The sequence below is a fragment of the Danio rerio genome, chromosome 6, assembly GCF_049306965.1.
Source record: "Danio rerio strain Tuebingen ecotype United States chromosome 6, GRCz12tu, whole genome shotgun sequence".
NCBI lineage: Eukaryota > Metazoa > Chordata > Actinopteri > Cypriniformes > Danionidae > Danio > Danio rerio.
Window position 1 is genome coordinate 57888665 of NC_133181.1, and position 22494 is coordinate 57911158.

A 22494-nucleotide genomic window follows, 5' to 3' on the forward strand; every position below is an offset into this window, starting at 1 on the left:
AGCAAGAAAGTCGCTGGTTTAAATCCCAGCTGGTCTAGTTGGCATTTCTGTGTGGAGTTTGCATGTTCTCGCCGTGTTGGTGTGGGTTTCCTCCGGGTGCTCGGTTTCCCCCACAGTCCAACAAAGCGCTATAGGTGAATTGAATGAACTTAAATGACCCTAGTGTATGAGTGTGTGTGTGAATGAGAGTGTGTGGGTGTTTCCCATTGCTGGGTTGTGGTTGGAAGGGCATCCGCTGCATAAAAACCTTATTGCCGGAATAGATTGCGGGTCATTTTGCTGTGGTGACCTCTGAAATAGAGACTAAGCCGAAGGAAATTCAGTTTGATCAGCTTGTATTCATATTTTGTGGTAAATGATATTTGAGTCTATTTATTTTTTATTTATTCATATTTTTAAACTTATCAAATTAGCTAATATTAATTTATAAATATTAATATTATAAATTAGAGTAAAATAAAATGTAAAAGTCCCTTTTCTCAGAAATATTTTTAGAAGAAAGCCTTTATTTTTATTTGTCAATAAAGTCAGTCATTGTGTCTCATATATATATATATATATATATATATATATATATATATATATATATATATAATATTATATAATATTATATAATATAATATAAAATCGGTGATGCGGAGGTAGTGCAGTAGGTAGTGCTTTCGCCTCACAGCAAGAAGGTCACTGGTTCGAGCCTCGGCTGGGTAAGTTGGCATTTCTGTGTGGAGTTTGCATGTTCTCCCAGTGTTGCCGTGGGTTTCCTCCGGGTGCTCTGGTTTCCCCCACAAGTCCAGAGATATGCGCTATAGGTGAATTGGGTAGGCTAAATTGTCCATGGTGTATGAGTGTGAAGGAGTGTGTTTGGATGTTTCCCAGTGATGGGTTGCAGCTGGAAGGGCATCCGCTGCGTAAAACATATGCTGGATAAGTTGGCGGTTCATTCCACTGTGGCGACTCCAGATTAATAAATGGACTAAGACAAAAAGAAAATTAATGAATGAATGAATAATATAATGTCACCATGTAAGACCAAAGACCGGTTACTCACTGATGCCAAGCAGGGCTGAGCCTGGTCAGTACCTGGATTGGAGACCACATGAAAAAAATTAGGTTGCTGTTGGATGTGGTGTTAGTGAAGCCAGCATGGGGTGCACAACCTACAGTCTGAGTCCTAATGCCCTAGTACAGTGAAGGGGACTCTATGCTGCTCAGTGAGTGCCGTCTTTCGGATGAGACGTTAAACCGAGGTCCTGACTTACTTTGGTCATTAAAAATCCCATGGCACTTCTCGTGAAGAGAAGGCATGTAACCCAGGTGTCCTGGCTCCAAATTGGCTGTATCACTGTCTACACTCCCCCTATAGCTGGTGTGTGGTGAGCGCACTAGCGCCCCTGTCTTGTGGCGGCTTTGTCCTGTGTGCGCTTTGGGTGTATGGCCAAACACAATAAATGTGTCATATAAACACACATTACATCACATAATTAATACAAAATTGTGGAGGTTTCTCATTTTGTGGCACAGAAATAAAGACAGTGTGCTTGTGTGTGGAATGACACAAGTCTGAATAAAGAATGACAGAGTTAGTATTTTCGGGTGAACTGTTTCTTTAACAAATACATCTTTTCAGAGTTGTCTGTATGGTGGTCTCAGAGAGAGTTTGTGCTCGTGCTGCGCTGTATTTTTACTAATGACGGTGTTCAGTCATGTGCTTCACTTTCAGCTGAGTCACAGCTGTAGGTATTAGAGCTCCTCACAGCTCACCAAGATGACTTTAGACAAACACTAATGATAGATAAACCATATTGCTGACTGGTTTTCTAATGCAATCAAATCCCATTTTTAAGATGCATGGAGCCCTAAGTGGTTGTTATGCTAGAAAATAATATGTACGGTTACCAAGTAAACGGACCACTCCAGAAAAGTTAACCATATGGAGACAGATAGATGACACGAATATTACATATCATGGACAGTGTTGAGTTGTTTTGTGGTGTTTATATGGTGTTGTGCAAAGAACTTGGTGAAAATAATTCTTTATTTATCGATAGTGTGACCATGTAAATATCATTCGTGCAAAAAGGAAAAAAGTTGAGTTCATTTCACCTTCATACTAGTGGTGGATAGTAACCTAACCACTGTCATCAAATGCATATTATAAGCACGGCTTGAAATTAATGTGATTAGATTTCAGCGGGCAGACACTCCCAATAGCCACTTTGGCTTGTTAAAAATAATTTTCCCAGGTAATAATTCTCAAAAGCAGGGTTCAACAAAGGATGGCCCAATATGCATGCAAATAGAAAGCAAGTGAATACCGAATGAGAGGATAATCATCCGCGCTAACAGCTGAGGTTGTTTTAAATGCATGTGTGCTCCCACTTCCTTCGTAAAGCAACTGTGTCTAGAAACACAACTGATGTGAACGGGTTTCTTTAAAATAGACTAGTCAAAAAGTAATGAGCATGCACCCACAGTCTTGCTGCTTTCAAGAGTTCCAGATCAGTTTTTTTTGTAAGCAGCACGGGTTGCTTTTGCTGTAACCATTCTTTGAACAGATTATTCATAGTTCTAACATTAACCTTGTGTGTGTGATTATCCTTTCACTACCTTTTCAGTATGTTGTTTACCTGCTTTCTTTTGCGTTAACATGGTTTAGTTAGGATTTTTTACAATAACATTGCTTTAATGGGAGATTAACTTCCCATTTATGCAACCCAGGCTCATTCTGAAAACGTTGCCCCGCGGACGTTTCTGGAGACCGCGATTTACGTGGCCGGAGGTACGTATGGACGCATTTAGTTTTTTTCAAGCGAACGCTGCGCTTCCCGCCAAAACCAGTTTGTCCGTTTAGCTTGTGGTGTTACGTCGGCGGACCTGAGGCCTGGAGGAGGAGAAGCTGGCCGCGGCAACAACGACCTGGTTCGAGTCCGGGGAAGAGCGGTTTCAGAAATCAGGTAAGATGAAAAACAGAACCCAAAAAATAAAAGCGAACGAGTTTGCGACAGGACGAGAATGCGGTGAAATCCGAAAACGCGTTCAAAATCGGACGAGGGCTTTTGCTTTTTTTTATTTCTATACAGCTTTTGGAAATCGTTGCTTGGGACAGACGGTCGCTCGATAGCGGCCTCCGGCGGCTTTTCGCGCGAGAACAGCAAGAGCGCAAACGGCACGCGCTCCTGAGAGGCTTTCGAGACGCAAAAAAGCACGCACAGCGGCCTCTCACGGATTTGCGAAAACAAAAACTGCACAAATACGTACCTCCTGGGACATATTTTGCGGCCTCCAGAAACAACCGCTGGGCTACATTTCCATAATGAGCCTGGGTTGCATTTATGTGTAGTTAAGTGGTGATCTGGGACCTTTAGCCAGGATAGATTACGTTTTGTTAAATAAAATGAATAGCATGCAGCTGTATTTTGCATATTTTGACACATTTAAAATTTGTGGCTAAGAAATAATTAATTATTTGTGTTTGGTGTGGTCAGAGATAAACTGGGTAAATCCTTCATTTTAAGCTCTGAAAAGTATTTGAAATAAAAACTAATTGTAATAATATGACCCATTTGCTCATGATTGTTGAGCAAGCTCATACACGACATACAAAAAGTGAAATAAATGAGGAGGCATGTGGACGCAACACAAAATCTAAATCAAGTAGTTTTAGCATGTCAAAGCCATATTTATGTTTATAAAATATATTTTCCCAACAATAAAATTGTGGCTAGTGAAAAGGGCAAGTGGCTAGTAATGGTGGAAAACTACTAGCCACAGTGGCTGGTGATAAAAAAAAAGTTCATGTCAAGCCCTGAATATAAGTATACTTTATACTTTGTCTTTTTATTTGCGGAATTTTGTACGTTTGCTTTAGTACATTTCAAAATAAGCTACTCCCCTACATATCCCAAATGTTTATTTCCTCAGCTGACCGTGGGAATCCTGCAGTGTGCCGATCTGATCTCCATGGACTCTGGAGGAACGTCTGACCCTTATGTTAAAGTCTTCATTCTACCAGATAAGAAGAAAAAGTACGACACCAAGGTGCACAAAAAGACCCTCAACCCAGTGTTCAATGAATCCTTCGTCTTTAAGGTAAGCTGTTATATGTATTAAATGACTAATGACTCAATTATAAGTTTAATAATGAACTGATTATAGTAGAACTCTACAATGCATGTCATATTTACATATATACAGTTGAAGTCAGAATTATTAGACTGCTTGTTTATTTTTTCCCCAATTTCTGTCTGACGGAAAGAAGATTTTTTTCAGCACATTTCTAAACATAATAGTTTTAATAACTCATCTCTAATAACTTGACTTATTTTATCTTTGCCATGATGACAGTAAATAATATTTTACTTGATATTTTTCAAGACACTTCTATACAGCTTAAAGTGACATTTAAAGGCTTAACTAGGTTAATAAGGTGAACTAGGCAGGTTAGGGTAAATTAGGCAAGTTATTGTATAACGATGGTTTGTTGAAAAATTAAAATGGTTTTTAAAAATTTAAAACTGCTTTGATTCAAGCCAAAATAAAACAAATAAGACTTTCTCCAGAAGAAAAGATATTATCAGACATTCTGTGAACATTTCCTTGCTCTCTTAAACATATTTTGGGAAATATTTAAAAAAGAAAACAAATTTCAAAGGGGAGCTAATAATTCTGACTTCAACAGTAATTTCGAAAAACAAATGCAGAATAATGAAATTATATTATCTTCTTAAAATGTTTATGTTGTAATTGGCCTAAAGAGAGACATCGTTTCAGAGAAGACTGAAACTTTGCAAATGCTTCACGACCATTTAAATCCCCTCTTTAAAATGAAAAGGATCTAGTTATATCAGTGTCCCACTTTTGCGATATAAATGTGTGTTTGTTATATTATGTTTCAATAAGTGCTGTCAAACTAATTTAGATTAATCGCATCTAAAATAACATATAACTACATACATACACATACATTGTTGTTGTTGTTATTATTATATACACATGCATGCTTTTCCCATATCTCACCTAATTTTTAGACTTAATTTGTAGGTTTTTGTTTGTTATTTATATTTTTATTGAATATTTTTGAATATTTTCTTAATATTTTCATTGAATATAATTCATATAATTTTTCATTGAAATTCAAAAGATTTTAATCAAGTCTACATAAAACCACAAAGTCAAATAAATATTTCTGCCAGCCTAAAATTAAATATATGTGGATATATATATATATATATATATTCGAGTGTTTCTAGGTAATTTTTTTATTTACAAGAAATTATTTATTTTTTTACTTAATAAAATGTTACTTTTTTCCTCACATTCACTCATTATTGAGAATCAAATACCATATAGTTTTTATTGACAAAATGTATAGTTATGTAAATATTTTTGAATGTCTAGAAAATATAAATATATTGAATTATTATTATTATTATTATAAAATAACAATTCTTCATTTCCAAACACGCCTAAAATATGAATCTATTTTGCATTTAAAATGCATTATGATGTTTAAAAACTAAAACTTATACGATCTGAAAGCCCAGACTCGCACACTGTATAAGGACTATAAGAAACACACTGATGTTGTTCAGTCATTAGTGTTTATTGGCTGTTTTCTGCAACTCCAGCATTCAGTGCTAAAGCCCCCTGCAGCTCTGGATGAGTGTGTGAGTGTAATGAGCTCCAGAGGGGCTGCGGATCTCTCTGGTGGTCAATGCTGGAGCTCTAATAGTCTCACTCTCAGAAAAGTGATCTAGGACAGGAACAATCAGCCGACTTCAAGCACCTGCCGTACAGTGAGAACGGCTGACTGTGCCGCTAAAAATAAACCAGCGTGTCTGTACACTGTACCAGCGAGATGGAGAAAACCCGCAACTTTAGGAGGATTTCTCATGCAAATCATGTGTGAATGGTAGTAAATAGTGATTGTGTGATTTTCTTTAAAAATACAAGAATGTAAAGGTATTCACTTGTTTTATTTTACGTTTTTCTTTTTTAAAGGCTTTGATTCACAATCACTGAAAAATAACTGTAAAATATGTTGCTTTGGATAAATAAATAATATATTTTTATAAATGTAAATGTACAAATTAATAATATATAATGCAATTAATAATAAAAGCAGTAATTAGTCACTTGAATATTTCAAATAAAGTATAAATAAAGTCATAATTATTGGCCCCCTTCGATTTTTTTTCTTCTTTTTTTATATTTCCCAAATGTTGTTTTAACAGAGCAAGGAAATTTTCACAGTATGTCTGATAATATTTTTTTCTCCTGGAGAAAGACTTATTTGTTTTGTTTAAGCTAGAATAAAAGCCGTTTTTAATTTTATAAACACTTTTTTTAGGGACAAAATTGTTAACCCCTTTAAGCTATATTTTTTCTCGATAGTCTACAGAACAAACCACCATTATACAATAACTTGCCTAATTACCCTAACCTGCCTAGTTAACCTAATTAACCTAGTTAAGCCTTTAAATGTCACTTTAATCTGTATAGAAGTGTCTTGAAAAATATCTAGTCAAATATTATTTACTGCCATCAATGCAAAGATAAAATAAATCAGTTTATAGAAATTAGTTATTAAAACTATTATATTTAGAAGTATGTTGAAATAATCTGCTCTCCGTTAAACAGAAATTAGGGAAAAAATAAACAAGCGGTCTAATAATTCAGGGGGGCTAATAATTCTGACTTCAACTGTATATATATTATTATTATTAAGGATATACTTTATTTTAAATATTCAAGTGACTAATTACCACTTTTATTTTTAATTGCATTAAATATTATTAATTTGTACACACATACTTTATTTTAAATATTCAAACTAATCTAAACATATTTTAGCATAAAAAAATCACACACACACACACTCATATCAAACTTTTATTAAATGTAAGTAAACTTTTTTTATTTATTTTTCTAAATATATAATTATAATGCAAAATTCAATTGCATAATATCTTACAATATATTAAACACTGTAATTGCGAATTAAAACATAAAAAAATTATTTATTCATTACATTTATTATATTTTAATTTACAGTGTTTAATATATTGTTAGATATCATGCAATTTAATTATACATTATAATGGTTTATTTTAAATTGTAAATAAATATTTTTTAAATTTTACTCACAAACTTTTATTTACAGACTGTGTAATATATTTTTAAACGCAAAAAAATATGGTAACACTTTAGTTCAGGTCACAATTCATGCTATTAACTACTGGCTTATTACATACCTATTATTACGATGTTAACTGTTTATTACTAGTTATATAGTATGATCTTATTTTTACTATTACTAATCCTGCCCAAAACCTAAACCTTTACTAACTAGTAATAAACAGCTAATTAGTAGTTTATTAGGCTGGTTAGTTATTGGTCTGTTAATAGAGTGAATTGTGACCTAAACTAAAGTGTTACCAAAATAACACACATAAACACAAAGCAAAACAAATATTCAAATTAGATTTATTCAACAGTCCTTGATGAAAAAAATCATATCAACTCTTTCCTATGTATTAATGTCATTTGTTTTGAATGTTTTCGATGTTAGATCCCGTACCAGGAGCTGGGTGGGAAGACGCTGGTCATGTCTGTGTATGATTATGACCGATTCTCCAAACACGACATCATAGGTGAGGTGAAATTACCCATGAACACCCTGGATCTGGGCCAGCCCATTGAAGAGTGGAGAGACCTGGACAGCGCTGAGAAGGAGGAGGTGATTATTACATTCAAACTAATATTACCGTCTGTTTTAGTTATAGTCCAGCGTGTTACACAGGAACGAAAAATGAGGAGAGAATCTACACACTGTACAGTTTATAGTCACACTTTATTTTAATGGTCCATTTGCTGAATTTATGTTATGTTGCATCTACATGCCAACTAATTCTCATTAGATTAAAAGTAGACTGTTAGCTTGGGGTTAGGGTTAGTGCAAGTTGACATGTAGTTGCAAAGCTTCATAGTCAGTTAAATGTCTGTTGAAGGAGCAGTATCAGCAGATATTAAGCAGACAGTCTACTAATACTGAAATGGACCATCAAAATAAAGTGTTACCCAATTTATAATCAAAACTAAAGCAAAAGCAAACAGGGAACATAGACACCATAGGAGGTAGCAATGCACGATATATCGGCAGCCATATCTTTATCGGCCAATAAATGCTATTTTTAAGATTATCGTTATCGATCTGATGTCAAAATTAGGCTGATATCTTTAAGCTGATAAGTTATATAATTGTACAGAACTGCTTGCCTCGCACATGCATGGGCGGAACATGTTCAGACTTGTCCAGTGCACTATAATGGAGCTCTCCTCACACTGTTTATTCCTTCAGAGTCCGTTCTTTTTTTGTGTAATATTGGCGTTAATAACTCAGTAAGTAACCATATTCCTATTATTGCTGAATTTAAGTTACGTTGCATCTACATGCCAACTATTCTCATTAGATTATAAGTAGACTGTTAGGTTAGCGTTAGGGTTAGTGTAAGTTGACATGTAGTTGCAAAGCTTCATAGTCAGTAAAATATCTGTTGAAGGAGCAGTATCAGCAGATATTAAGCAGACAGTCTACTAATACTCAAATGGACCATCAAAATAAAGTGTTACCCAATTTATTATCAAAACTAAAGCAAAAGCAAACAGGGAACATAGACACAATATGAGGTAGGGATGCAATATATCGGCAGCCATATCGTTATCGGCGGATGCATGCTATTTTTAAGATTATCGTTGTCGGTCCAATGTTAAAATTAGGCTGATATCTTTAAGCTGATAAATTATGTAATTGTACAGAACTGCCTGCCACATGCATGCGTGGGCAGAACATGTTCAGACTTGTCCAAACTGTTGCCAACTAATTTCAACGAAAAGGCGCAATCCTCTGCCCGAAAAGTCGCTAAAAGTCACTAGATTACGTTATGCGTTAATTTGCGTATTACTGACGTCATCACGTTTTACCATTTCTGTTTGTTTAACAGCTTATGGTATTTTTATTTGCATTACACTTTATGCAAGCATGTCAATTTAACTAAATGTATTGCTGTTTGAATACTGTATATCAATATAGATGTGTAGTGAATTTGCAGTAATCTCTCAGACGTGATAGACAAGTTCTGAAACTCTTACTTAGAATATCTGTGATTGTGAACATGAAAAGAATAAACGGCCAAATTATATTGCTAAAATACAGGAGAAGCAGATCGGTTTCACTGTACAAGGGAAATACCTTCACACCGCTGGTGCTAAATCATTTGCCGTCGGTACGCAGAGGGGTGATCTGCTCTCGGGCTGCAGGTGGGAGAGGCTGCTGTACGAGGACTGGGCCACCTGTCAGTGCTCTGAGGTGGGGGAGGGGCCGACGGCATCACCCACAGCTCGTTGAGAAGAGTAGGGTCGGTACAGTATGGAAAATTACAGTCTATAAAAATCTCCAGTAGCACACAAAAAAGTCGCTAGATTTGTCGCTAGTCGCTTTTTTGAAAGTTGATCTCTAGAGGGGTCTGAAAGTCGCTAAGTTGGCAACACTGCTTGTCCAGTGCACTATAATGGAGCTCTCCTCACACTGTTTATTCCTTCAAAGTCCGTCCTTTCTTTGTGTAGTATTGGCGTTAATAACTCAGTAAGTAACCATATTCCTATCTTTGTAGATGTGTTTGATAGAGTACCCTTGTGTATTTTAGTTTAAATCACCTCAGGAAAAATATTACATGTTTAAACACAACAGCAGTAATGCATGCGTGCTAAACAACTCCTTGGGTTGTTTGTAATCCAATATGATTATATATGTTATTATCAACGCATTGCTTGCCATGTGTTGTTGATGTAAGATTGTATTCAGTTTAAAGGGAATATTTATGATTATAACGAGCGCTGGTGTGTGACGTCATGCAGAGCAGCTTCCAGGTCCAAGCCCTCTATCAAACTGTTTGCAAGGCGCTGTAATACTTTTGAAAATCACGATCGCAGTATATATATATACATTAATATATTCATGCCTAAAATCCGATGGCAAGAATGTGATTAATTTTTTTATACATAATTATTAGACCGCTTGTTTATTTTTTCCCCAATTTCTGTTTAACGGAGAGAAGATTATTTCAGCACATTTCTAAACATAATAGTTTTAATAACTAATTTCTAATAACTGATTTATGTTATCTTTGCCAAGATGACAGTAAATAAAATTTGACTAGATATTTTTCAACACACTTCTATACAGCTTAAAGTGACATTTAAAGGCTTAACTAGGTTAATTAGGTTAACTAGGCAGGTTAATTTAATTAAGCATGTCATTGTATAACGATGGTTTGTTTTCGAATATAGCTTAAAGGAGCTAATAATTTTGACCTTAAAATGGTGACAAAAAAATTAAAAACTGCTTTTATTCTAGCCGAAATAAAACAAATCAGACTTTCTCCAGAAGAAAAAATATTATCAGACATACTGTGAACATTTCCCTGCTCTGATAATCATAATTTGGGAAATATTCAAAAAAAGAAAGGGGGGCTAATAATTCCGACTTCAACTCTGTACACCATGATTTTATATACAATTCACTTTAATTTTTGATATGACTAAACAATGGTTATAAACAAATATTTTCTCTATTAAAATGAGTAGCGGCTTGGACCTGGAAACAGTATTTAATGCGTCACTAATACGCCATGACTTAACAAGCACCTATCTTTCTCCAAAGGAAATACATGCTCACACATATCAATATGTTTTCCCTTCAGCCTGAGAAGCTGGGCGATATCTGCATCTCTCTGCGTTACGTCCCGACGGCAGGAAAACTGACCGTCTGCATCCTCGAGGCCAAAAACCTGAAGAAAATGGACGTGGGCGGCCTGTCTGGTGAGACTTGCAACAGATCCTGAGTCTAGACCTGTTTTTATGTGTTTGATACAGATAACTAGACGTTTGACCTCTTACAGACCCGTACGTGAAGATCCAGCTCTTGCAGAACGGAAAGCGTCTGAAGAAGAAGAAGACGACGGTGAAGAAGAACACACTGAACCCCTATTACAACGAGTCCTTCAGCTTTGAGATCCCTCTAGAGCAAATGCAGGTAGAGGTTTCACTTTTAATCAGCATAAGACATTACGGAAGACATGAAGAGACCTGATGAAGGCAAGTTTGCTAAAATACATAGGGCTCCATTTTGACAATCCATGCGCAAAGCGCAGGGCGCGAACGCTTTCAGGGCGTGTCAGAATATATAGGTGTGTTTTGAGAATAAACCAATCGGAGTCTCATCTCCTATTCCCTTTAAGAGCCAGTTGTGTTGCGCCATAAGCGCATTTGCTATTTACATGACGTAAAGTAAGTGGAAGTGGAAAAACTGAGCATTTCACTAGCAAGAAAACAGTTAAACAGAGCATCTGTTGGACCGATAACGCGAGAATGAGAGATAAATGATCTACTTTCACTTTCACTCTCGTGGATAGGGAAAACTTTTACGCACAGACATCAATTAGCCTATAAATAATTAATTTCGTTTGCTAAGCGCAAAGATTTGTTTCAAAACTATTCCTAAATTCAGTTCTAATTTCCAGCAAACGAATTAATGAACAATAATAACGAAGTGTGCTCAAAAACCTGAGTTATATCCAAATACACAAGCTGTGCCCCACATGGTCTAAAACCTGCAGGTGGGCAAATCTAAGCCTGTTTTTAATAAAACAAATATAAATATCCATATAATAAATAATACTGCTAAAATAATAACATTATACAAAAGCAAATTGAATAAACTGAAAAAGCCTCCCGAGATGAAGAAGGCATGAAAGCAGTGGTTTTTCATATTTACGTAGGCTAGAATATAATGTTTTGCAATATTTTAATCCTTTATATTTATATCCTATATATATCCTTATGTTGTCCTATATATATGCTTAATATTTTAATTATTTTTCGCATGTAAAGATATTTGCGTATTGCTCTACATCTTGTGTGTATTAAGCAGTGTGTAAGCGAGGCGCAACTCTGCGCTGGACTTTAGACCGGCGTTGTTTTGGTCTATTTAAAAATCTATTATAGTTTCTCAAAATAGCAACGCTAGCAATGTGCCTCAGAACGCCTTCCTTTTTAGACCAGAACCCCTATGGGTGCACATATGAGCGCAAATGCATTTGCTATTTGAACAGCGTAGCACAAAACGTTAAAACGACTCTTGCGCCATTAAACGGAAATAGTGGGAGAATATACAGGGTGGCTATTAATTCTGACTTCAGCTCTACATACAGTAAGCTAATAATGTGCATTTTTTTCCATGCACAAACTTGCATACTTTTTTCTCTTCCTGCTTCAGAAAATCATTGTGGTGGTGACGGTCTTCGACTACGACAAGATTGGCAAGAACGATGCCATCGGGAAGATCTTCATCGGCAGTAAAGCCTCAGGAACGTCACAGAAGCACTGGTCCGACATGCTGGCGAACCCACGGCGTCCTATCGCCCAGTGGCACCCTCTCCAGCAGGAGGAGGACATCGATGCCGCACTGGCCGCCCTCAACGCCAAGAAGTAAAATTCACACATCTCAGCCTGACTAACCAACTAACCAAACCACTCAGCAATGCATGACACCCCACACTCATCCGTGCGCTTGTTTCACGAAATCGCCAACAAAAACACTAAAGAATATACTTGAAAGTCACACGTTCGCCACATAGATTGAAAAACCGAGGAAGGAGAAACTGAAAAACACGACACGTTTGATCCAAAAATGTCACTGTGCATCTAAATAGTGAAGAGAATATTTTTTATAGCCTAGATTTCCCTGTTAAATGCACTAATTGGGTAAAAATAACAATGAAAGTGTTGAAAATAAATGATTTTTGGGGATTTCCCCTCAAAATTTCCTTTAACTTTGCTTTATAATCATTATTAATGTATATTATTATTATGTAGCTGTTATAAAAGCCTACTATTTCATCTAATTAACAGGAATATTTTAATTTTGCACAAAAATAGATGATTTTGTGCAATTTCCCCCTAAGCTTTCCTCTGATATTGGTTTATATTTTCAGCTTTATTATGCAGCTATTATAAAAAGCTATTATGTCATCTCATAAACAGGAGTACTTTTATTTTTTCAGGATGTTGTTTGTCGGATATACCGGTTTAATAAGCTGGAATTTTGTGCCTAATCAAAAGTTCAAATAGCATGTGGGTTTATGTTAGAAATATCGACACATTTGCACAATTACAAAGCAATGATCGCATTTAGACAAACATCCCAGGAGAAAGTGTAGTGTAGGACTGATCTGTTTACATCGCCAATGGGTAAATTAGACCGTAAGACATGTCAATTTTTTATGTTAATGCGCCCAAAATTTATTAGTGTCATTAGATAGGACTATATTCATAAATGAACTAGTTCATTAGAGTTTGTAATAAAGATTAAAGGGTTAGTTCACACAAAAATGAAAAATCATTAATGATTTATTCACCCTCAAGGCATCCTAAGTGTATATGACTTTCTTGTTAAAGTCGAATACAGTGTAAATTATTAACTCTAAGCTCTACAATGGCAATGACTTTTTTGACCGGTAATGGCTGTTTCCAAACCTTTAAGATTCTTTTGTTTCCAATTAGTAATGTAATGTGTATTTATATAGCGCATTTATCATGTATTGCCGTACATCCAAAGCGCTTTACAATCATGATAAGGGTCTCTCCACACCACCACCAGTGTGCAGTATCCACTTGTATGATGCGACAGCAGCCACAGGACAACGGTGCCAGTGCGCTCATGACACACTAGCTATTGGTGGAGTGGAGAGACAGAGATACAGCCTATTGGTTGGTTCAGAGCACATATCAAATTGGCAAGGTCATGTGATTCCAGTACACAGGGCTTTATTACATCGGTACTGTTTTGAAACGTTTTGGAAATTCAGTGTTTCTCCACTGGGGGGCGATCTGTGTAGTACCATAAATCTACATGGTAAATCTACATACAATCGTGGGTTCACTCAGATCCCCCCACCCCCAGTGGTGAATCGCTGAACAGATTTATTTGATTTTACCTGATCTTGGATCAGTTTTACTAGATTTTTAAATGTCTTAGTGAGGCATTTGTAAAACGAAATGGAATAATTTTAGTTAATAGTCTCTTTTTGGCGTGTTTAGCAGAGGCCAAAATGGAGTAAACAATTTATAAGCCTTGAAAACTGCTAAAAGAAATCATATCATGCAGACAACTAACATTTAATGAAATTAGATACGCGCAAATTATAGATTATATTTTCAAACTAATGTTTGTAATATGTTTGAAAACACAATTCTAATACAGGTTTTGCCTTAGTTTTTGTTGCATTTATATGGTTTTGACCACAAGGTGTCTCTAGCGTTGATGTTTTGAAAGATTCAGTGAGTCATTTTGCAAAGCAATTAGTTAAATTGATTCGAACTGGAATTCCCAATAGACCCAAGTATATTCTTCATTTATTTATTTATTGATTTATTTGTATGTGAGTGCTGTAAATGGGCCAGAAAGTTTAATTTGGTGTTGTAAAATCAATCTGCTGCATCTGACGCTATCATGTTTTTAATATATTGTAGTTACCCCAGGGGTCGCAATCCAATAGAACTAGTCATACTTATTATAATAAAGTTATATATAGTTGCTATAAATTAAATTTTTTCTCTTCAGTATGTTATGGATAAAATATGGTCATTCTTATGGTTCAATAAAAATAAATAGATAGCACACTTTTAGCGAAAATATTTTTTGATTTGTCATGTTTTTGAGGTGCATCTTTTGGTGCATTTAGCGCCATCAGCTGGACAGGAGTTTGAAGTGCATGTGCCGCTACTGTGTTTCTTTCAACCACGCATGCATTTCACACTCCTGTCCAGCAGATGGTTCACCAATAAAAATAAATAAATTCACCAATAAAATGGAGCTTACAATAGAAAGCAGATGATAGCCTCTCGCAAAAGTTACAGTTTGTAAAGTATTAAATATAGATATTCAGATTGCAAAAACAGTACAAATTGCTCCAGTAGACATTTATTCGCCGCCTGGTGTCATATAAGGCACGTTTTTAATGGATGGATGTGCTTTATTGGACATTTAACCTACCTGTTGGCATTGTAGAACTTTTAAAATAACTTTCGTCGGTGCAATAGCCTAGTGGTCAGTGTGTCGACATAAGGTGCAATAGCAAGTCAGTGTCACGGTTTGTTGACGGGACGGAGACAAAAGGTGTAGCATCCAAGTGCAGTTTTTTAATGAATGAAATTGTGCAGCAAACAGAAAAACCAAGACGTCCAAAAATCAAAGTAACAAAATAACAACAAACAAAACAAGAAACTATGACAGAATTACAAGAACACGGCTCAGGAACAACAAACCAAAACAAGACTTACTTCACCTAGAAAGACAAACGACGGGTGCAGAGTGAATAAATAGTCCACGAAATCAAACAGGAAGTGGAGACAGCTGTGTATTGCAAATCAGTGGAAGTGGAAACCGGGTGTGTGCACGTGGGATGTATGGACTTGTAGTTCTTAGCAACTGTAGTTCGCTACCAGAGTTCCCTAGTGAACTACAGTGCCATCTGGTGGTCTCAGACAATCAGGTCGTCCTGAGTTTGAATCCCAGCTTGAGGATATTTCCCTACCCCCCTCTCTCTTTTCCAACTTTGCTTCCTGTCTCAATACTGTCCCATCTAATAAAGGCCAAAAAAAATCTTTAAATAAAAATAAATTTTGACAAGATTCATCTGAATGAAGAAAGTCATATATACTTAGATTGCTTTAAAGAGACACCTCACCCAAAAATGAAAAGGCTGTCATCATTTACTCACCCATTACTTGTTTTAAACCTTTCTTTCTCCTGCTGAACACAAAAGAAGATATTTTGAAGAATGCTCAAAACCGCGAATCATTGACTTCCATACTGTTTGTTTTTCCTACTATGGAAGTCAATGGTTACAGGTTTCCAGCATTCTTCCAAATATCTTCTTTCATGTTCAACTGAAGAAAGAAACTCCTGATGGGAAAATAAACAGTGAGTAAAGTGTCATTTCTAGATTAGCTATCTATTTAATGGTGAGCAAATCATAAGATGATTTAGATTTTTGTGATGTTTAAATTCCACACTCATCTAGAATAGTTTACCCAATCAGCGTAAAAGTGTAGACATATAAATACACTCTCTTTTACTGTAATGCTGCGATTACAGTGCCAAAATCCAGACCGCCATATCTCTCACATTTACTAGAGCTGCGAGATCCCATCAGGCCAGGCAGATCCAGTTCACTAAAGTCGGCTGTGAATGTATCACAGGATCGTTATATATGAATTAAGTTATTCCTTGAGAGCTCTGCGTCATGTTTTGATGATCTCTGTGTATTTTGCATACATTTGAACACTCGGTTGACGTCACTGCCGCCTTCGTTCAGAGCTCCAACTCATCCCTCTCTGAGATGCCAAAGTATTACCTGGAATGGATCAGTAAGTGGCGGTTTAACTGGGCGTGTGGTAAAATTCCCCCACGTACGCTGTATAAGATATCTGCTAATTAACAGTTTCTGCATTTTATGATATAAACGTGTTTATTTACCGTTGTGAATTGCATTATGGGAGGTTGATATTTGCTCTGTCGAGTTTTGATGTTGAAAATTCAACTCTACAGTTTAATAAAGTGACTTTTATTGACGTTTCTGGAGTTTGAAAGTGACTTTAAAAGATAAATAAGTCTGTAAAATTACAGAAAATGTACTGGTGGTTTACTACAAGGTGTTTGTAGCATAATATACAACACCAACACAGACAATACATCCCTTTAAACTATCAAATATGTTCATAAAAGTCACTTTTTCCCAACTTTTCATGCTTAAAAGTTGTTAGAAATAAAGATTAAAGTCCCAAAATGCAATTCAAAAGCATAAATAATGTAAAATTAAAACATGAAATACAGAAAACTGCTAAATTACGGATATCTTTACAGTGTATATCTAAAACAAAGCAATCCACTCAACCATGCTTGTGTATATATGCATTGATCAGATCCGTTTCTACAGCATGTACCTATAAATCGATGTACATAGAAGCATGTTTTAAAGATAGAGCAGAATTATATTGTGTATGTGTGGCATTTGTCTTTTTGATAATAAAACGTAGAGGAAATAAAAAATGCACTGAATGCACATTTTATGAACTTTCCCTGAAAGGGCGTAAGACGTTTAAGAATATATTAATATAGAGTTTTTTCAAAGTACTTTTCAATTCGCAAGCAGAGCAATTCAGAGCTGCGTGTGTATCGTGAGTGTTAGACTCATGCTCGTGGTGTCCGTTTGAATTTGTTTGTTTGTTTGTTTGTGTCCAGTCAACATTTATGTGTTTATTCTGTCTTTTTGATGTGAAAATGAGAATTCACAATGTTCAGGTTGTGGTTTTACAGGAATGTCTTGTTAGGGTGAATCTCACAAAACAGGCTACATTTCAAAACAAATCAGAGTGAATGTATCAAATAATGGGTGACACGGTGGCTCAAGTGTCGCCTTACAGTAAGAAGGTCGCTGGTTCGAGTCCCGGCTGGGTCAGTTGGCACAATTCAAACACATGTGCTATAGGCAGTGGCCGAATTGTATAAAGATTTCAAGGGGGATGGGAAGGGTTGGGGGTGCAAATATTGTAGGTTTTTCTGTAGCTACACACACACACACACACAATGATAACAAAATAGGTCTAAATACATTTTTAGTTTGAGAAAATACTTTTTTTAATTAACCACCAACCTTTAACAATCTTAAGCATGTCATTTTTAGGAAAATCATGAAATTAAAAGGGACAATTAATTAATTGACAATGTAGATCTTTGACTACTAGCAATGGTTTGATTGACTAAATATAAATAAACACTGTTTACTTTATGTGGCCCAACATGAGATTTTTTATATATAAACTGAAATAATATCAGGAAGACTATCTTGCAATCAGATTAAATCAACAAACTTCCTAGCATAAAGTTAGCATTTAGATAAATTTACTGTTTATTTATGAATAGTAGTACGCCAGGTGGAGTCAGGTCTCTGTCTTTGTCATTGAATGATTTATTAAATGGAGTTGTTTGAACAGCTGATTCATTCACAGATGTATTTCTGAATGGAAGACTGAATCATTGTGTTATATGAAAGCTCAATATTCATTCATAAACAAAATATGGTATGGAGATGTCAGGCCTGTAGCCAGCCTGGTTAAAAGGATGGTCCTTTTTGGACCTTTTTGCAGTTAATCGCCTCGTTTTTTTAAATTAATTTATGAGATTTAAATACTAAATTTAGATGACATTTTAAGCACTACTTTTAGCTAGATTAGCTCATCGGGAGGTCATCATAACCACACTTTTTGATCTACCAAAAATATTTCCTAAATATTTAGAATAAAGAAATATGACATTTATTTTTAAAATACAAATTTATTACATCATATATCATTAGCAGAAACGTTTTAATTTAAAAACTGAAGCCTTTTGCAATTTATTAGGCAAATTACAAACTGGCCAGCACATTCAACTTTCCTCTGTCAGAATTTGGCTATTTGAATAATAAAAATTAAAACATTTTAATAATAATAATAATAATGTAGAGCTTCACAATTTTTCTAGCCTCTCCTGTATTCTTGGATAACAACAATAGCCAAAATATTATTCAAACTGATTTTAATACAGGCTGCTTTTGGGGCTTCACCTTTTTTTATTAGTCACGTTTTCTTTCAAGAGTAAGGTCCAAGATTTATAAATAAATAAGAAACATAATCATATATAATAAACATAACTTGTCAAATGTTCTCTCTATTTAAAAACAAGACAGTTGCGAAAGTTTCTAAGTTGTGTGTCACAAAAACACTCCGTAATCCTTTAAAAATGCTACTGAAATCCATTTTCGGAATGCAAATTACCGGTTGTAAACGCTGTAAACGGAAGTTCTAACCATTCTACAGGAAGACGCTGATCGCTATGGCGCCCTCCATGAAGCAGCCTATAGAACACTCGCACTTTACAGTTACACTCGCGTCAAGCCGCCTAAACTGTTGTGAAATACAGTTATGCAAGGCAGGTACAGCATACATATATAATATTCAACAAATAAATATCATACCTTCTTTTCTCTTCTTAAAGAATGCATCTGAACTGCTCTCTTAGACATTTTGAGAATCTCGCGAAATTACACAAAGAATTGTTGTGTGCTTGTGCGTGGCGCCTTATTACAACGCTGAGTTCTGATTGGTCAATCATCGTTTATAAGTCATAAATTACCATAAATAAAGAATTCGAATATTTAATTTGCACGATATGTTTTACATTACACACAGTTGTTAATCTAAGGGGGATGGTGGATTTACAAATGGGATGCTTTTTGTCTTTATTTTCCACCCGCAGCCCCCCTCAATTCGAGCACTGGCTATAGGTGAATTGAATAAACTAAACTGCCCGGAGTGTTTGAGTGTGTGTGAATGAGTGTGTATGGGTGTTTCCCAGTACTGGGGTGCAGCTGGAAGGGCATTCACTGAGTAAAACATATGCTGGATGAGTTGGTGGTTCATTCCGCTGTGGCGACCCCTGATGAATAAAGGGACTAAGAATGAATAAATTAAATAGTTTTGCATAGAAAAGCCTGTTTTTTAGGATCTTTATGTCTTTTATTTGCATAAACCTAATGAGGAAATGCACTTAATCATTATCATACTGATGCTAAATCCCTCTGGTTTTGATTTTGCCGTTGTTTCGTGAGATTCACCTGTTAATGTGTAGTTTGTAAACCAGTTACTGAAACTAGAAGCCATATGCATGAGCCCTCGCAAGAGCTCAACGTTTCTGGAGACAAAAACAACATGCAAACACCTCAACAGAAATCAATAATAATAATAACTCTCATGCTTTTGAGCCAAACTGATGTGAACGAGCAAGCTATTGCCACTGTCTGTTCAAAGACGGTTTTGTAATTCTTCATAATAATCGAATTACAAGAGAACGAAAGCGATGCCCTTATGTGTTTTCATAATAAACAGCATTGACCACATAATTGCTTGCACAAGTATTGTTGATCCTCATGTACAATGGCATGACTTTATTATGCAATGTGTGTACGGTTGACGACCAGCTCGGTAGCTTTTACGTTATGCATATTTTCATACTGTCATCATTTTATAGGACTAAAATAAATATATCTCAGTATTAAATTTCCATAATTTACATGGGGGCAGCTGAATGTTTGTCTATATCATAGTATATAGAGAACTCAGATGGATAATTAATAAATAAATATGACGTTTTAGTGGCCCTTTCATTCAAATGGGTTTCGTTTTCATATTTAAAGGAGTAGTTCACCCCAAAAATGTACATTTGCTGAATGTTTACTTACTCTCAAGTGATTACAAAACTTTTACAGACCATATTGAGGGATGTGAACTAAAACAAAGCTCCAAACGTATATCCTGCTTTACATTTTTTATTTCGGTAGCTTCCAAGAATCCAAAAAGAGCCACATACTGATGAATAATGATATGATAGCTGTTTAACATTAAGTTCAGATTGAATTGCCTCTAGTTACAGTTACAGAAATAGTTTGATAACAAGCAGGAAATGTTCATGGGCCAATGACATGACCACATTGAAATGTTTGTTTCTGCACACACAAAAAAGATATTTCGAAGAATGTTGGATATAAATATATTTATAAAAACATATACTTTGGCTTAATGGCTACAGTTGTCCAACATTCTTCAAAATATCTTCCTTCCCACATGAAAACGTACTATAGGAATTTATAGTAAATGTTGTAGTGTTATAATATATATAATGATATATGTCTTTGTTTGTTTGTTTGTTTGTTTGATTAACTTTATTAATCCCCAAAGGGAAAGTCACATGCCACAGCAGAGCTTTCAATACTAAAAATAGATAAAATAAGTTACACATATAACAACACAATAATAATACAATAATAATATCATTTACAACTATGGTCCCACTTTATATTAAGTGTCCTTAACTACTATGTACTTACATCAAAAAAATAAATACAATGTACTTACTGTGTCTATAATGTATTTGAGAACACTTGTGGTGGTTTTGAGTTGGAATAGAGGTTGGGTTATGGACAGGTTTGGTGGCATGGGTAGGTTTAAGGGTAATTTCAGGTGTAAGGGATGGTCAACAGTGTATTTACAAATGTAATTACAAAAGTTAATTACAGATGTAACTACATGTATTTAATCAAGCATAAGTACATAGTAAATACATGTATTTACACAATAAGTACATTGTAACAAACTATTAATTCCTATGTAAGGTCGTATTAGTTAAGGCCACTTAATATAAAGTAATATAAACTATTTGTAAATGAGGGCTCCAGCATATTACAGTATTAACTGTGATTCAACTATAATAAATACTGTAGTATACTTGAGTTTTTACTACAGCGTGCGAATTACAGGGGGGTTTGCGGGGGGTCTGCAGACATCCCAAGTCACTCCCGAGAATGTCATAATTTGCAGGAGGTTGCGTGAGTTATGCTATGTGAAATATTTGAAAAGGGGTGGGGGGGTATGAGGTGTTTGACAGAGTGTACGCAATGTGTTTGAAGAGCGAGGAGGGATCCAATGAGTAAGGGTGAGAGGGGTGCACGACTTGCAAAGACTTACTTGAGGACGAGTAGGGAGACGCTCGATTTCCAGGTGATAATATCACTCGTTTGCAGGCATCCAGGAGTCTATATGCATTTGCGGGAAGACTTGGGATGTCTGGGTCTGACCCTCCTAATTAACACTTAATTCCCCTGAAGGACATCAAAAAAAAAGATGTATGGGGGGTCTGTCCTTTAATAGTTAAGAAATAGTTTGATCTTTAAATATAATATATTTATAATATATAATATAATGTCAATTAAACAGATGTAGTTTAACAGTGGGGCAGCGAGATGGCGCAGTGGGTAGCACTGTTGCCTCAAAGCAAAAAGGCCACTGGTTCGAACCTCGGCTGGGTCATTTGGCATTTCTGTATGGAGTTTGCATGTTCTCCCCGTGTTGACGTGGGTTTCTTCCGGGTGCTCCAGTTTCCCACATGCACTATAGCTGAATTGGGTAAGCTAAATTTTCCGTAGTGTATGTGTGTAAATGAGTGTGTATGGATGTTTCCCAGTGATGGGTTGCAGCTGGAAAGGCATCCACTGTGTAAAACATATGCTGGATAAGTTGGTGGTTCATTCCACTGTGTCGAACCCTCATTAATAAAATGACTAATCCGAAAAGAAAATGAATGAATGAATTAATTGTTGTACAGTGTCACCAAAATGTTGCTATATTGATGTAAGTATCTGCAGCTGTATCCTATCTAGACAGTAACGTTAATATTGGATATTGGCCAATGACTACCATAGAAGTAAAAACAAAATAAAAGCAATTTTTGTGTACTGACTATTGCTGAGATGCCCAAACAAGAGCCCACGGGGCAAACTT

At 35.6% G+C, this 22494-nt stretch overlaps 1 protein-coding gene across 6 annotated transcripts in view; it reads left to right on the plus strand.

The window, feature by feature from the left end:
• The window catches only part of syt2b (synaptotagmin IIb), a 93724-nt gene extending 79117 nt beyond the window's left edge, over window positions 1-14607 (plus strand). For all 6 annotated transcript variants that reach the window (XM_073954746.1, XM_005166154.6, XM_073954747.1 and 3 more), the window contains 5 exons: window positions 3922-4089; window positions 7571-7738; window positions 10761-10878; window positions 10959-11092; window positions 12335-14607. In XM_073954746.1, the coding sequence (XP_073810847.1) occupies window positions 3922-4089; window positions 7571-7738; window positions 10761-10878; window positions 10959-11092; window positions 12335-12550 (804 nt within the window). In that variant the 3' untranslated portion in view covers window positions 12551-14607. The remainder of the gene's footprint in view (window positions 1-3921; window positions 4090-7570; window positions 7739-10760; window positions 10879-10958; window positions 11093-12334) is intronic.
• Window positions 14608-22494: the final 7887 nt, after the last annotated feature.